This window comes from Choloepus didactylus, chromosome 12, assembly GCF_015220235.1.
Source record: "Choloepus didactylus isolate mChoDid1 chromosome 12, mChoDid1.pri, whole genome shotgun sequence".
Classification (NCBI taxonomy): domain Eukaryota; kingdom Metazoa; phylum Chordata; class Mammalia; order Pilosa; family Megalonychidae; genus Choloepus; species Choloepus didactylus.
In genome coordinates, this window is record NC_051318.1 from 3,166,831 (window position 1) to 3,184,137 (window position 17,307).

General features: G+C 37.8%; 1 protein-coding gene across 8 annotated transcripts in view; it reads left to right on the top strand.

Annotated features, from left to right (window-relative positions):
- Nucleotides 1–247: 247 nt before the first annotated feature.
- Nucleotides 248–17,307, top strand: part of SUPT20H (SPT20 homolog, SAGA complex component) — a 37,371-nt gene continuing 20,311 nt past the window's right edge. For 3 of the 8 annotated variants that reach the window (XM_037799789.1, XM_037799791.1, XM_037799794.1), the window contains exons 1-10: nt 248–459; nt 1,076–1,172; nt 7,708–7,743; nt 8,405–8,463; nt 8,753–8,819; nt 10,549–10,678; nt 11,678–11,781; nt 14,632–14,748; nt 14,869–14,922; nt 16,723–16,862. In XM_037799789.1, the coding sequence (XP_037655717.1) occupies nt 1,170–1,172; nt 7,708–7,743; nt 8,405–8,463; nt 8,753–8,819; nt 10,549–10,678; nt 11,678–11,781; nt 14,632–14,748; nt 14,869–14,922; nt 16,723–16,862 (710 nt within the window). In that variant the 5' untranslated portion in view covers nt 248–459; nt 1,076–1,169. The remainder of the gene's footprint in view (nt 460–1,075; nt 1,173–7,707; nt 7,744–8,404; nt 8,464–8,752; nt 8,820–10,548; nt 10,679–11,677; nt 11,782–14,631; nt 14,749–14,868; nt 14,923–16,722; nt 16,863–17,307) is intronic. The other 5 variants (XM_037799788.1, XM_037799790.1, XM_037799792.1 and 2 more) reach the window with 3 other exon arrangements.

Here is a 17,307-nt window from a genome sequence, read left to right on the forward strand (position 1 = left end):
GCGAATTGTCCTCCGCGTGTCTTGACCACGGGACTCGCGAGAACCAGCAGCCGCCACGCCTGGACCCTGGGAATCGCGAGAACTGACCCACACGTGCATGGACCACGGGCCTCGCGAGAACAGGACTCTACCTAGCCTGTACCCCGGACTCCCAGAGAACCTGCCCCTGCGTGCCCGGGCCGCGGGCCTCGCGAGGACCGTCCCCCCGACTAGCCTGGACCCCGGGCATCGCGAGAACCGGCCCCCCCGACGAGCCTGGACTCTGGGCGTTGCGAGAATCCGCCCTCGCTGCTCCGCCCCTTCCGCCCGAGAGCCGCCCAGCCCTCCCCGCGCCGCCCCTTCCGGTTGCACCCGCCGGCGTTACGAGCCCCGGGAGAGGCGGCGGGACAGGCCCTGGGGCCCCGCAGGAGAGGGGCGGGTCCGACATCGCACTTGGTTCCACTGCGGCGCCCGGCACAGGTGGGTGGGCGGGCGGCGGGGTCCCCGGCAGCGGCATTTCCTGGGAACGGCGGCTCCCGGAGGGGCAACGCGGCTTTCTTTGCGCGCCTGAGGCGTCAGGGGTCGGCGGGCCGGCGCGGAGTGGGGGCGCGTCCCGACGGCGGCCGTGCCGCGCCGGGGAGTTAGCCGTTCCTGGGAGAAGGCGTTGTCTTAGCTGCTGTGCTTGGCGAACCTGAAATCGGGGCCGGCGTGGGAGACCCGGAGGCTGCTCTGCCCCGCGGGACTCGGGCCTGTCTCTCGGGGGGTCACGGAGCCCGAGGCGACGGCGCTTAGCGAAGGGCGCGCTGAGCAAAACAGGAGACAGGAGTTCTCTCTGCAGCTGGCACAGGGCACAGAGACGTTTCTTCTTTATTCCGAGAGTTACGCTATGTCTGTTTCGTCACCTTGCTTTTCTATTCGGTAATCAAAACAGCTTTTCAGCTTTGATCCGTGGATTTTATTGATGCGGATTATCAAAAAGTGCGTTAAAAATACATGTGCCTCGTGTAAGTTTCCTTGATAGTTCCTAAATACTCGAGTTTAATTATTTTGACAGCCTTATATTAATATGGGCGGTTTGTTGTCTTTGTTTTCACAGCACTGTAAGATTGGTAGTAAAGACGTGATTTTCACCAGACTTCAGCAACGCACGTACCTTTTCTCGTCTTTTCGGACCTCTGTCTTATACTAGGATGGTAAGCTACAACACTTTATTTTACACTTTTGAGTTTTAGAAGGGTATTAGAATGTTCTCTTTCTTCATCTCCATAAAAATTTATGTTATAGATAAAAAATACCTTTTTAAGTTGCCCGAGTTATTCTAACTGGGAGATTTCCCAGCAACCGCATGCAAAATCTCTGCAAATGTGGGACTCGTCTCTCTATTCATTATCATAATTATCGTATCAGAGTCACACAGATAATCCATCTCTTAATCTTTGTGAAGTATTAAAAAATATTTAATTCTATATACATGTATGGATATAAATAAAAGTAGATTTTTGAAGATCACAGGTTTTTCATTTTAAAATTCTCTAGCCTCTTTACTGCACATAGAATGCATGTTAAGCAGCATTAGGGCAGGCCTTTTTTCAGCATTTTTCTGTTCATTGACTTTGTCACCACACATGATCAGGGCTAGGTGTTAACTTTTGGCCTTAAAAAACTAAGCTCCAGAGAATGAGTCTCCCTGGTGTTGTAGGGCCTGACTCCCAGGAATGAGTCTGGCCCTGGCAGTGAGAGATTGAAAATGCCTACTTGACTGAAGTGGGAAAGAAAGGTAACAAGCTGAGGTCGCAGTGGCTAGGCAATATCAAATAGAGTAGAGAGGCTGTCCTGGAGGTTTCTCTTATGCAGGCTCCAGCTAGATACTCAGAATGGCCTCAGCATGCCATGGCCCTTACCAAAAGTAGTCACCAAATACCTAGGTTCCTACCTGAGATTCTGTAAAAGATTCCCTCACAAAGTTTTGTCTCTTAGAGAAACTTAAATCCACCAGAGCGTTCCTAGGCCAGATAGGTCCTAAAACCCAGAGGCAAGAGCCTCTTTAAGAACAACCACCAGATGCAGCCCCCTTCCCCATAATGAACAAGTTAGGGTGGTCACTGCCTAGACATTCCTAAAGATCGAGAAAGTGATTAAACCAGAGGAAGGGTTAGCAACACACAAGATAGGATTTAATAAAGGATTAAGAATACTGAAACTTTATATAAACATATATATTTTTTAAATGTTAGGGTATTAGAACAGCTAGAAGGAAATAACTGAAGCGGTGGAACAGTAACCTGTAACGTTCTTTGAAATTTGCTCTATAGCTAGTCATTGAATTGTGCTTTGAAAGTTAGCACCTTTCTGTATATATCTGTATTATACAATAAGGAAAGAACTGGAACTGTAACCCATAACATTTTTGTAATTACTTCTATGACTGCTTGTTGAGCTGTATTTTGAAACTTAAACACTTTTCTGTATGTATGTTACATTTTACAGTGATAGAGATAACTGAAATTGTGGAACTGTAACCCATAACATTCATTGAAATTTGCTCTCTAACTGCTTTTTAAATCATACTTGAAAGTTTTATATATATATATATGTTAAAGTTCATAATAAAAAACTGCATTAAAAAAAACTAAGGAAAAAAACTGTTTCCTAATGTTTAAAGAGGAAGAAGTGATACCAATCAAAATGGTGGATTCTCTGCCCGATGTGCTCAAATGACCAATTCATGAGACAACTCAGAGAAAGTGTTTATTGCTAAGCATCAAGCAGGAGATTAGACAGCCTAATGGCCTAAAAATCTCTCCCCAAAGTGCAGTAACATAGTTTTATAGTATAATCACGATAGCTGGGGATGGTGAGGTTAGAGATGATCTTACTATTGAGCATGTGCCGATTGATTATAGGCTTAGTCACAGAACATAGGTAAGAAAATAGCAGGATTTTTAGTATCACAGTGAGGTATAGGCCACTTACAGTTTAAAGTTTAAGCTGTTGTGCATGTAAGGCTGGCTAATTTTGGTTTGATCCAGTTCCTCTAGCAAGATAGCCTTGGAATTGGAGTGGATTAGTTCTGTGCTGACCCAAGTCCCTTCATTATAAACATTATGGGCTTTCTTTAGTGATCATGAGACTCTAAAGTTGAAAAACAGGATAAAGCAGTACCATGTGGGGGTTAGTCGCAAGTTTTTACAATCACAAGATAAATGCTATTTAGAACAATCATTATCAGAAACCAAGGCAGCTGAATTCCAGTTCAAAAATTTCAGGTATTTACCTCAGGCTGTTCTAGTATACTAGAAAGTAAAAAGAAATGATTCAGTAATCACAATCATTAGTTAAATCCTAACTTCTCAGATACAGCTCCTTTCTCTCTTTTTGTCATTCTTGCAATCTTAAGTGATGTCTGGGCAAGGACCATTCTGATTTCTTCATGCTGAAAAGGGGTGTCAACATTATGAGGTAGAGGAATGAAACTGGTTGTTTTGGGAGAGACTAGTACATCTGGGTTTCAGGGCTTATCTGGCATAGGAACAATCCAGAGGCTGTAAGTCTCTGAAAACTAAACTTAGTAAATGCAATTTTTATAGTCTTAAATAGAGCCCAGGGTATTCTTTAGGGTTTTCAGGAACACTATGGGTTGGGGCTTGGCATACTGTGGCAGTCTGCAGTATCTGGCTGAAAATTGCATAAGAGTAATCTAAAAAATGATCTCTCAATTCTATTTGAAATCTCTTAACCACTGAAACTTTATTATTGTTTTATTGCTTTCCCCCCTTTTGGTCCAGAAGGCATTCTCAGTTCCACTATGCCAGGGCTGTTCTCATCCCTGGGAGTCATGTCCTGTGCGGGGTTGGGGGTGGGGTGGGGTGTGTATGGAAGTAATGAGTTTATTTGCAAAGTTTGGCTTACAGAAAGAGACCACATACGAGCAACGAAAGAGGGTCTCTGTTATAATTAATGCATTATTTATGAATAGGCTTAGCTTTGCCATTACAGAAATAATTTTATTAAGGGCAGTTCTCAATATTAAGGTCTTGGCTAATTAAATTAGGAGCCCCTATGGCTTAAGAGAATAGTAAGAATTCCCCAGTGGGGAAGTTTAATGGGTCCACATTTTTCCACCAGTTCCTCAAGTGACTTTGCAAATATTTTTCATTTTCTGCCCAGAATACACTGAAATACATCAGGGTATTACATTAACCTGTACAGAATAACAAGATCTCATTTCCTTTTCTAGGTTCCCTGTAACTATATTGCTTAAATAAACTGACCAGACAGGTTAAATTAATGTGCTAAAGAAAATTTAAATTTTGACCAAAATCAACATCTCCTCCTTTGGTTAAGTTAAAGTCTTAATATACAGAAAATATCATCCTGTTCTCTGTATTCTGATTTATCTTAGTCTTAACCAGACCAGCTTCATTCACATCTCATCAAAATCTGATCTCTTCAGCTTTTTTAGCAGTTGCTGTATGGAGTAATGCTGACTTTCAGGGCTGGAGAACTCTAACTCTTGAGTCTCGGGTGTCACACAAATACCCAAAGTGCCAGGGAACTGCTACGTTATACACAAAGAGCTCAGCATCTCAGAATTCAGAAATAACAGTTAAAGCTCAGGAATAAAGGTGACTGCTATAAGAGCTTAAAATCTAAGCCCTAATTTTCTTATAAATATTTTCTAAATGAATCTATTTTCAGAAATAACATTTTGACAGTTTACTTATATTGGGGTCAGGGCCTCAAACCCTGTTCAGAGTGGTACCCAGAAAGCAGAAAGGTGCAGTTCTCAGAGCAAAGGAGGTTGTTCTAGAAGCGGGACCTGGGCCTCCCAGGTGTAGGGGACCTGAACCTCGTACTGACTCCCTGACCAACTTTTACCTTGATGACTCACTCAGCCAGTGGGATATGCAGATTTGAATCTGGTAATGGTTTCTTTCTTTGAAGCTTTTTAGGGCGCTGAGGGTCCGGAATGCCGGTGGAACAAATAACCTGGTTGCAGAACCTCTAGACTAGAAGTGCCTAGTGGTCGCAAAAGGCTCTATTACCATGATTACCCATCGTGCCAGGGCTCTGGAACTTCAGGCATTTGGACTCTTCCTTAGGATCGTTTGTCCCCTCTGGGATTGCCAAATTGATAACGATCAAAAGTGGTGGGTTCTCTGCCCGATATGCTCAAATGACCAATTCCTGAGACACTGCAGTTTCATAGAGACAGAGTTTATTGCTAAGTGAAGCAGAAGATTAGACATCCTTTCGGCCCAGAAATCATTCTCCTGGAACTACAGAAATTCTGAGAGTTTTATAGTATCCAAAGATGGGCAGGTTTGAGAATAGTGAGCACAGTGGCTGGGAATGATGAGGTTAGAGATGATCTGTTTGAGCAAGTGCCAAATGATTATAAGCTTAGTCACAGAACATAGGTAAGAAAATAGTGGGATTTTTAGTATTATAATGAGGTATAGGCCATTTACAGGTTAAAGTTTAAGCTATTGTGCATGTCAGGCTGGCAAATTTTGGTTTGATCCAGTTCCTCTAGCAAGATAGCCTTGGAATTGGGGTGGGTTGGTTCTGTGCTGACCCAAGTCCTTTCATTAATAGACATTACTGGCTTTCTTTGGTGATTATAAGACTCTAAAGTTGAAAAACAGGATAAGGGGATACAAGTGAGGGTCAGTCACAAGGTTTTTACAGTCTCATGATAAAGGCTATCTAGTTAGACATTATCAGAGATCAAAGTAGGTGGATTTCAGTTCAGAAATTTTAGGTATTTTACCTCTGGCTATTCTCATATACTAGAAAGCAAAAAAAAAAAGAAAAAAACCTATATTTTGATTCAGTAATGATAATCATTTGCTAAATCTTAACTTTTCAGTTGCAGAAGCATTTGACAGAATAAATGAACGTTGCCCACAAGGTTGAGTAACCATTTGTTCAGTTAAACCCCTACTTGAAACACTGATTTCGGGAAACATACATATTCCTTCTTGTCTTCGAATCTTGCATATCTTCTCCCACCCCCAATTCTATTACCAAAAAAAGTGGAGCATGTTTCTGAACTTATATATTGCATATGCATATCCTTGTCACTTCTCTCCTAATTATTTGGAGGAGATGATGAATGAATGATGCTTCATGTTTATATATGCAGGTCTATCTCACTAGACTTTGAAGTTTTTATGTTAGAAGACCACATATTTATTTGAGTAAATTGTTCTAGATTGTATATTTGATTGGGTTTATTATCCTTTTTAATATATGAACTTATTTTAAGGTTTTATGGGCAAAATAACTATAGAGTCTTATGTATTTGTATCCAGAATTATGTTTTCATGCTGGAACGGGGCTGTGCTTGAGGATTTTATCTTGAATCTTGGGAACTTATTTTCAGTTTTTTTAATAAAGCAAATTGATATAAATTTAGTTTAATTGAACTTTTTGAAATAACAGATTTCCAGTTTTTTGCTGATTACTTTTAGGTGACTGAGTTATCTTTGACTGCAATCTAAAAAAGGCCAGCTGTTTTTGTAATTGTATTGTTCTTAGGACTAAAATGGCAAGGTCCTTTAAACAGTTCCATGCATCGCTAAAGGAAGGGGATTTTTGTTCTAGCCTCTACCCTTCTGGGATTTCGGTTGAAATTGCAAGTTCTTCCCCAGTGCAAGTTGGTATGTTGAATCGTTGGAGCCTGTAAAATAAAACACAAGTATCTAGGTTCTTACAAATTAAAAGTTCTGTGGATTTGCATGGAATGGAAAGGTAACTAATCTTCTGAGTGAAAAATGCCATAACTCTGTAGTACCCAAAACACAAACTAAAAAAAGAGACAATTCATATAATTGCTTAGTCTTGTTTAGAAAATTCTTGAATGTTCTTACAAAAGAAATCTTCACAAATGAGGACATTAGTTATCTTTCTTTAAATTTCTCCCTCTTGCCTTAAATTAAGGGTTGCCAGGAAATGGATGAAGGATGGGTTCTGTTAGCAAATTTCAAACCTTAAATGTAGTAGTAATAAATTGTATTTCATCAATTCTAAGATATATTATTTTATATTTTAGTCTCACTGAATTTCAAATGAGTCTAGAATCAGTGACACCTTACAATTACAATTGGGAGCATTTTTTCTTAATGTTACTTAAAAGAATGATACCTACTTATTATTGAAGAAATTTTAAATTCATTGAAACACAATACAGCTACCATTTACTGCATTTTTACCAAGCACTGAGCTAGAAATGCTATATAGTAGGTGCTTTGCATATATTAGAAATTTCTATGAGGTTACTTACCAACCCACCCACCCTCTGTTTTCAGGACTCCTAATAGAGAAGAGAGTTCAGTATTTGCTTTACTTTGTTTTGATTCTTTATGGCTAGGATATTTTCCTGGATGATAATTTTACAGTGTTGAAGGAATTTATGAAGTTTATAAAATGGTGATATTTACCATTTCCAACCTTTATTAGCCTCCTAAGAACTGACCAGAGAAACACTTCAAACATCTCTTACTAGTTCATCACCACCATCAGGTGCCTAAGGCTGCTGTATTTTTCCTTTGTGACGTATCTTAAGTATACAGTGGAGTGGAGGGGAGATAAAGAAAAATATGTTAGATCTATTTTAGAAAGTAGAACACATTTTAAACACTTAATTAGAAATGTTCAGTGTGTATTTAATTATTTGTTTTGAAAATAACTAATCCTACCAAGCACCTTATTTTCTTTTTGCAGCAACAAGCTTTAGAGCTGGCCCTGGATCGTGCAGAGGTGAGGTGCCACAACGTTACATATTGAAGTAGAATTGTCTTTAGTTGCAAAGACTTGGTTTTAAGAGATTTTTTTATGTTATTTTCAAGGGAGTACATTAATTTCAGAACAAGTGTGCAAACAGTTCTGTAAATATGTAAAATTTTACTGGGTGGTTTTTGGATCGTCTGTTACTTGGAATCCTCAAATCATAATCCTGTGGAATAAAGATTATTTGAACAAGGACATAATATTTCTAAAATAATATTTTTCTATTTTGATAAGCTTTCTAAATACTCTGTTAAAGTTGGGGGTAGCTAAAAAATATAGAGTTCTTGCAATTTGATATACTAATTTAATACATTATGCAGATTCTGAATGGCCATAAATATATTGAGAATATTTTTAACCTGTGAAATCACAGTTGTGAAGCTGTATGATTTTGCTTATATAATAGCAATGAACTATTGTGCTAAGTTTTAGTGCAGTTTAAATTTCACCTATTTGTAACATACATCTAGAAGTTACATAGTTTTTCCTGTAACGTATAACTTAACAAGGGTCAGAGACTTGAATGACTGAATAGTCTCTCCAGCCTTATGGATGTTTCTTAGACACACTTCATATGTTGGTTTACTCACTAAGCAAAACCAAGCTGTTTTCATAAACTTTTCTTTTTCAGTATGTCATTGAAAGTGCCCGACAGAGACCTCCCAAAAGGAAATACTTATCTAGTGGAAGGTATGAATACTTAATTGATGACATCTTAGATTCATTGAAATATGATGATAGCCACCATTTATTGCATTCCTTCTAGGCACTGAGCTAGAAATGTAATATTATAGATTCCTTGCTTATATCAGGAATTTCTAAGTTGATGTTAACTACCCCATCCAACTCAACTCACCACCAATTTTCGGGATACAAGAATAAGTTAAGGAAAAATTTAGGAGAAATTTAAAATAATGTTTATTTCATGGTTATTGTATTAACATTATTTTGTATATTGTCTTTATTTAATTTTTTTTAGGAAATCTATATTTCAAAAACTTTATGACTTATATATCGAGGAATGTGAAAAAGAGCCTGAAGTTAAGGTAAATATAAATAGATTATAGTTATTATGATTTTTGAAATATAGAGAAAGGGAAATTTGGAGTCTTTACTTTTGAAGCAGTTAATGATCTATATTTTGTGAGCACACTAGTATCTTTTCCCGCCAGACTTAGTTGGTTACGTAGCTGACCCTGAGTCCTGGCCAGTCTGGCTCCAGGCAGGAATTACCTGCTGAGGTAGGAAAGGGAGAGCAGCGTTGACTGAGTGACGGAGGGTCTTGATCAGAAATCACAAGAAACAGAGCCACAGCACACACTGCCCCTGGCTGCTGCTTCTCCCTGAGAACTGGTTTGTAGAGTTAGGAGAAAAGTGACCCATTTCTTCATGGAGATTTGCACTGGAAAGTTAAAGCTATTACAGGACATGTGGGAAATATACAGTAATAAAAGGTGAATGTGGTCTCAAACGTGAGTTCATGGCCAGGTTAATGCAATTCATTTTTATATAGCATAAAGATAGCACAGTGGGAATGTAATAGAAGTTAATATCTTGGTATTTTATGGACCCCGAGGTTGGGAAGTACTTAATGGGCTCTTTGAGCTTCTTTTGTCTTTATTTAATTCAAAAATGAATGCCATTTTACCATTTAGACAAAAAAGTAATTGAATTCCTGTAGCATCTAACCTCCAAAATTATGTTAGGAAAAGACAATGTTTATACATAAAAAGTTTCATGTTATGTTTTCTTTAAGTTTTATCAGCTTTATCGAGGTATGTAATTATTTACAGTGAACTCTATATGTTTAAGTATACAATTTGTAAGTTTTGACATATGCATATATCTGTGAAACCAACAAAATTAGTATAATAAACATAGCCATCATCTCAGAAGTAAGATTCATAAAGATTGTAAAATTGGGTTGGCAAACCACTGTCCACCAGCCAAATCCAACCCACTGCAGGCTTTTATAAATGAACGTTTTCCGAGCCACACCTGTTCACTAGGTGCTGTCTGTGGCTGCTTTCATAGTACAGTGGCAGTGTGTGTGTTTATCAGTATGTTATGTATATAATATACATACATAAATATATATGATACTCAAAGCAGATTTTTTTTGAGGTCCTACATAACTAAATGTTCTTTTGACTCAAATATCTTTCATCAGTAAGATTTGATGAAAGAATTATTATATGGGTTTCATTTTAAATTTTATGCATTTCTAAAATCATGGATTTTGATGAATGTGCAAAAATTGTCTAAACTGTTTGCTCCCTCTTAGCTAATTGGAGCCATTGAGCTTGCTTTGATCTCATTTATGCCATAAAGTATTTAAGAAATGTATACTTGTTAGAGAAGAACCCAAAAGAATGCCCCAAATTCTTCATTTGTATGACTTACTATAAACATATAGTATGCATGTTTTATGTATTTACATTTAATGGTATTAAATATTTTATTTTAATATTTTCTACTTATATATTCAAAGTTACATGTTTTATATTTGGGTGTTTTTATTGTTTTCTAGACCATCAGATTTTCTTTATGAGATGACTTGCTTTTTTTAAAACTTTGTGATAAATCAAAAGTAAATTCACATAGCTGTCCTGTACATGGTGGCTATAGCATTTGCAAATGTTACCCATATATTCAGGATCATAATGTGGAAGGAGCACTTAAAGATTGATTCAGGCCTGATTTTGTTGAATCATAGCATTTTTTTTTGTTATGATTGTACCAGATTATTTTTGTGACCTCTGCCTCTTTTTAAAGCAGAAATTAAGAAGAAATGTGAACTTGTTGGAGAAGCTTGTTATGCAAGAGACATTGTCATGTTTAGTGGTCAACCTGTACCCGGGAAATGAGGGATATTCTCTGATGCTCAGGGGAAAAAATGGATCAGGTAAGACTCTCCAGAGAGCAGCTGCCACAGAAACACCTCTGCCAGGCAGGGTGTGCTATTTTTTTTAAAGTGGTTTCTTAACTTGTCAAGTAGATTGTCCTTCAGATCAGTGTTGACTTTGTGATGGAAACAGAATATTGATTCCAATTTGTCCTTCTTAAGATATGCTTCTGAGTATTAGAAATTATCTCAATTATGATTATCATTCCTGAACATGAATTTGAAAAGTATTCTGAGATATGTCTATGAAGTCAAATTATAATAGATACAGTTTTTAAGTGATTGCCAAAATTTCCTTTATTGCTCATGACATTTATATTATACTTTTCTTTTACGATAGCGAAACATGTTTGAAAGTATGTTTTCCTTCTGTGTTTTCCATATACTGTGAGTCTGAAATCTTCAAAATTGAACAGTTTATTTTCAGTAATTTTCAAATATTAAAAATCTATTAATGTGAATATGAAAATAGGGTTTTTCAGTAGAAATAACCTTAGATTTCTCAAAGGCCACATCTAAAGATTATCTTGATAGGGTGAAGATACTGTTCTGGGTTCTAGAAGGCACTCATCTAGTAAAGATTTTTTGTGTTCATAATCAGTTGTGAAATGTAACACCAAGAAAAATCTGTTCCACAAGTCATCAGTTTTCAGATGAGGTACCAAATTTGCACTCATTTCCAGATCAGAGTAAGCAGTCTTCGAGGAACTTTCAGTTACCACAATGTTAGAATTTTATGTTGTGATTATTGTACTGGCTTTGTTTTTGACATCTGAATTAAGTTTTGACCACAGGCCAGATGTTTTTCCTTAATGTATTATGGCTTTTTTTTTTTTTTTTTTTTTCCTTTCTGGGCTAAAATTTCATAGAGTTTCTGAGTCTTAGCTGTATATAAATTCATCCTTGAGACTTAAATGAAGAGTCAGTTAAATTATGCATCTAGGCTTTTCTGTGAGCTTGGTCATTTTCAGAAACTTTATCTTATGTTTTTAAATGAAGATTCTGAGACCATTCGATTGCCTTATGAAGAAGGGGAGTTGCTTGAATACTTGGATGCAGAAGAATTACCTCCTATTTTGGTTGATCTCCTGGAAAAATCGCAGGTGCAAAATATTTCTCTTTAAAATATCTTTACATTTGTCAGCCATATGGTGTTTTGTGATAAATGATATTAAGTCTTTACCAATGTTGTCGACATTCTTAGAATATGACATGAAACACTGTACCTAACTATATGGAAATTGGTTTGTTGTGGGATAAGGAGCCTTTAGGTTGTGCTAAAACATGTAGATTAAGTTAGCTCATCAACTGGAAGGCTTCCTGATGTTACAACCAAGAAATTATGAAATTGCTTTGAATGTGCATGAAGACATAAGCCCTTCACTTGGGCCCCCAAACCTGGCCTTTGTACCCGTGCTTCTCTTCGTACCCAGCCTAGGTAATCCCATCCTTGCCCTGCTCTCCCCTCTCTCTCTTACTTCCCCGGCTTAACCCTGTCCCTACTTTGTACTTTCCTGAGGGGGAAAACAAAAAGCAGTCAAGTGGGAGCTCGTATTTCCTCCTAGCGGTTGCTGCAGCATCCCCTTACAGTTGGTGTCCTCATCCTCCTCAGGGAACTGCAACTGTAACCTCCCTCTCTCCTCTCATCTATTTTTCCTTCTCACTAGATACAGAATACAAATATATTGTTTTAAAAAAACAGTAACAGAGCCCGCCCTTGACCTTGAATCCTTCTCCAGCTACTGCCCTGTAATTCTGCTCCTCTTGATGACAGGTTATCTCCAGTCATCCCCTGTCCTTCCTCCCATCCTATTCTTCCCTGCACAAATGGAGCATCCCCCTTTTACAGAGGCTGCTCTTGTCAAGGTCACCAGTAGTCCCTGTGGCACCACTCTTAAATGGTTTCCCGGTAACATTCAGGGCCAATGACCACTTCTTCCTTGAAACACTCTTCTTTTGGCTTCTGAGGTATTACACAGTCCTGGTTTTCCTTTTCCGTCTCTATTCTTTCAGTCTTCTTTTCTTTCATCTCTTTCCTACCCATAAATATGTACACATGTCAGGGTTCAGCCCCTGGCCGTTTATTCTTCTGTAGTAACACTCTCTCCATTGATGATCTCAACCAGTTTCATGGGTTTAAAAATGTCATTTCATTCCTTGCTTGTATCTCTTGCTGTGACCATTCTACCAGCTGCAAATATGTTTTCTTGGGTACATGACGGGTTCCTCAAACTTAATGTGACAAAAACAGAACTTATTGTTTTATCTCCCAAACTGTTTCCATTAGCAGTCTCTCTGCTCTAGAGAAATGACACTACTCAGTTATTAGAGTTTAAAACCTACTAGTCATTTTTTGTCATCTCTCTGTCACCTTCCACGTTGATGCTATCAGCAAATGTCAGCTTTACCTTGCTGAACTCCCTGCTCTCATTCTAGAACCCCAAAAGTTGGTTCTCCACAGACAGCTATATTAAATTTACCAAACAAAACCAGAAAACAGAGTTCCCTGCTTAGAGTTCTCCAGTGTCCTCTCACTGCACAGTACCCCTGCCTTCCTGTCTATCCTCGTCTTCTCATTCCCATCCTCTCCCCCTCCTTCCATCAGCCAGCCCCTCTCTCCACACTGAAACACACCCAGCTTATTCCTGTGGGGATGCCTGTCCCCTGCTGGTCCCTCTGTCTGGAAAGATCTGTCCCAGGTTGGCCAGCCCTTTCTTGTGATTCAAGTCTCAGCTGGAACGTTACCTGCTCGGAGAAGTTTTTATCTTGAGTGCCCATTCTAAATTAACCTAACCCTCCCTTGCTTTACTTCCATTCATCACTATCTAGAACTGCCTTGCTTCTTTGTTTGCCTGTTCATTGCCTGTCTTCCCACACTTGAGAGCAAGTGTGCTCTCCCTCCTTTACCCCTGAAACACTGTAGTTGTGCCTGGCACACAATATGCACTGTGGTTGCTTAATAAATACTTGTTAAAAAGAAGGAGCATAAGATTGAATGATAACATGGAGATCACAGTACCTGCCAGATGTCCTGATGGGTGAAGACAGTGCCGTGACAGACCATGCAAAGTGGCGATTGGTAAAACTTGCGTGATGAGCGTTCTTACCTTTATTATTTGAATTTATAATTAGCTTCCATCCTGTTAGTAATAGAAGCTCAATCTTTAGTTCTGGAAATTTCAGTTGAGCAAATATAGAGCTTATATTTAGAAACTGAAACTCTGGCAAGGGTGATTGGCAAAGGTATAAAAATGATAAAGAACATGGCCTTTTCTGGAATACATAGCAGCTTCAAATTGTCACACCCTCTTATTTCTTTTTCTGTTTATATTGCTAGTATGATATTTAATCTTAGTGTTGCTCTTGGGCCTCCCTCTATTTCTTATGTTTTTAGAGGGAAATTTGCCAGTGCTTTTATCATGTGTTTGATACATGTTTGGATTATATCCTTTTTAAAATTAAAAATATTTTCTTACATTTCAAGATTGTTCACAATATTATTATGATATGGTCAATGTATTTATTGACTTCTATCAAAGTGATTCTTCTTTCTTTGTTAAATTTATAAATTTGATTAATAACGTTAAATATATATTACTGGCAAAATAAAAAAAAAAAAAAAAAAAACGATGAACTTTGTAACAATGACAAGAGTTAGCTGAGTATGACCACGGGCCAGTGAGCTTGAGGGAACAGCAGTCCTGAGATGTGGACACAAATAGGATGTAACCTTCATAGTTGCCAACGTCAGTCTACCTAAAAATCATTCAGCACCTTCAACTAGCAACTTGAGCCACAGGGATAAACATAAAACTCTTCTTCTTAGAAGGTTTATGTAATGTAAATGTATTTGAGTGTATGAGTGGCCAGAAATGTGAGCAGAAGCATTTTATACAAACCTATTTAGGATTTTGAAAAAATAGCATTTATATAAATGTGTTTACTTAAAACAGGTTAATATTTTTCATTGCGGCTGTGTCATAGCAGAAATACGTGACTACAGGCAATCTAGTAATATGAAATCTCCTGGTTACCAAAGTAGGCATATTCTTTTACGTCCAACAATGCAGGTAAGAAATGTTTAAATAATGAAGTGTTATTTTAGATTTTTGTTGTAGTGTTTAAAATTAAATGTATTCTTATGTTTGTGTGCCTATACATTAGTGTTTTTAAATTTTTATTTCTTCTAGACTTTAATCTGTGATGTGCATTCAATAACAAGTGATAATCATAAATGGACCCAGGTTAGTTTTTGTTTTTTAATCCCAAACAAGCAAAATGTAGGATGAAACAGTAATTATCATTATGTTACGCAAAATATACTTTCTGCTAATATTTTTGTTTGTGATTAAAGCTTGACGTCTTCTGTGAAAAGTGATCTGGGATTCCTTTACAAGCTTTAGAAGTCAAGGGTCTCTTCATACATGGAATAAAATCCCTCAAGGAACTAAACAGTTCAGTCTCAATTGACCATGGTGACATAGGGTCCAGCTGACCTCTGATATGTCCAATGTGAAACTTAGTTTTTTATCCCCTTCCAAATATGAGAAGTGCTTTCTTTGCACCATGCATCCAAATAAATAATTGATTTTTCTGCCATCCAGGATCTACAGCAGGCCTGGCCTCTTTGCCATTCATACTGGTTACCTTGACCTTAGGGAGCTTCTCTACCTGAGAAGAGCCCGTCAACCCTGTACTTCTGGCTCAGCAATATATGACGTGCCCACTTTATATCCTCCCTGCTACAAGAGAGTGCTAGGAAACTAAAGAAGACCTCAGTAATGAAAAGTACGCTCTCTGAAATGTGATTGAAGTATGATTCAGTTGCTCAGTAACTATTTTCCAACTGTTCTATTTCAGTTTGGCTATTTTCTTTCACCTACAAGAAAGTTAAAAGCTACTGAAAGAATATTCAAAACAAACAAACAAAAATGCGTTGGTCACCATTGGAGGTAGCTAGGGCACCAGTTCTTTACTCTGAAAATTGATAAACAAAAGGAGAGAGTAGAGCATTTATTCTGCCTTTTTTGTATGCACTATATTTTAGGTAATCAAATTGTAACTGAGGGAACATTCTTTAGAAAAATTCCAGCTAATAGGTGTGAAAGGAATGATAGAATTTTAAAAAGATATGTCTGTGTCAGTAATTTGAATTTTATAATGCAGAGCTCAGACTTACTAAACTAACTGATATAAGTGGGACAGTCGATCTTGTGTGTCTTGGTGTGATGCATTAGAAAGCACACAATAGTACTTATGAAGAATTCTTGTCTAAAAAAGAGAATCCAAATTAAATCAAGCCTTTAGATCTAACGAACCGTTTGTAGGGAATTCAGGGAATAAAAGAAGGGTAGGGTGCCACCGTGAGGAAGCTACCAGCCAGATCCAGCAAGTCAGTGACATGAGAATAGGAAAAAAGATGAGGGGAGTGTGATCCTTACAGAATAAAAACACAGGAGACACAACTACCAAATAAGTGGGCCTTTTGAGTTCAGATTTGAAACCAACTTAAAAAAGCACTCTTGGGACACTGCAGGGGTGGTGGATTTAAATCTGGGCTGGATATTGGAAGTCCTGTTTATTCGTGTGTACAGAAGTATTTCTAGATGTAGTAAAATGTCTGGGATATGTTTTAACTTACTCCTGCACAAGAAACAAACAAAAAAATAAATAAAATTGGGTGATGAGTACATGATAGTCATTACACTTTTCTTCCTACTTTGTGTATGTTTAAAAATTTCCGTAATAAAAAGTGGAATGAAGCTATTGCAAAAATCACTTTTTTCTTTTTTTTTGCACTTATTTAAAAATAAAGACTCCCTTGACTTTAAAAAATTACATTGTACAAATTAATGAATTTTCATTAGAAGTTTATGCTGTCAAGTTTATTCTAAAGTTTACACACCAAAGTTGGAATTTGAAATAACTGTATTTTACTCTTGTCCACAGCAAGGTTCCAAGGAATATTTCTTGATTAAGTTTTATGTATGATTTCATACTTGAAAATCTTAAATCTGATATTGGTATACTCTTATTCAATGCAGGAAGACAAACTTTTGCTTGAGAGCCAACTGATCTTAGCTACAGCTGAACCACTGTGTCTGGACCCTTCTGTGTCAGTGGCCTGCACCGCAAATAGGCTGCTCTATAACAAGCAGAAGATGAACACACGCCCGATGAAACGGTGATTGCCTTGTGGAGGGGTGACCCAAAAGATGCTCCTGTGGCAAGCAGCTCTAGTACCTTTTCCCTCCAAAGCATCAGTACTCTGATTGGGGGGTGGGGGTGGGGGGAGTCGGGGTGGGGGGTAAGTTTTTCAATGACTTTATTTTTTTTTTTGCTGTTAGTATTGTGATTTTTTTGAATACTCTCTGCTTTATAAAATTGAAGTGAGGCCTTCTCTGCAGTCTTTTAAAGAAGAAACTTCCTTTAGGTGTGTAGTCTGTTCACCAAAATGGAAAGGCTGAGAAGAGACCAAGTATGAACAAAAAAAATAATTTCTTCATTACTTGTTACTATCCAGTAACCAGTTTAATTTTTGGAAATCTTTTAAGAAAACCATTCATAATCACAGTATTAGAAGTCAGTTTATAACTAAATAATTGTGTTTTTATAATTAGGTTTTAAAC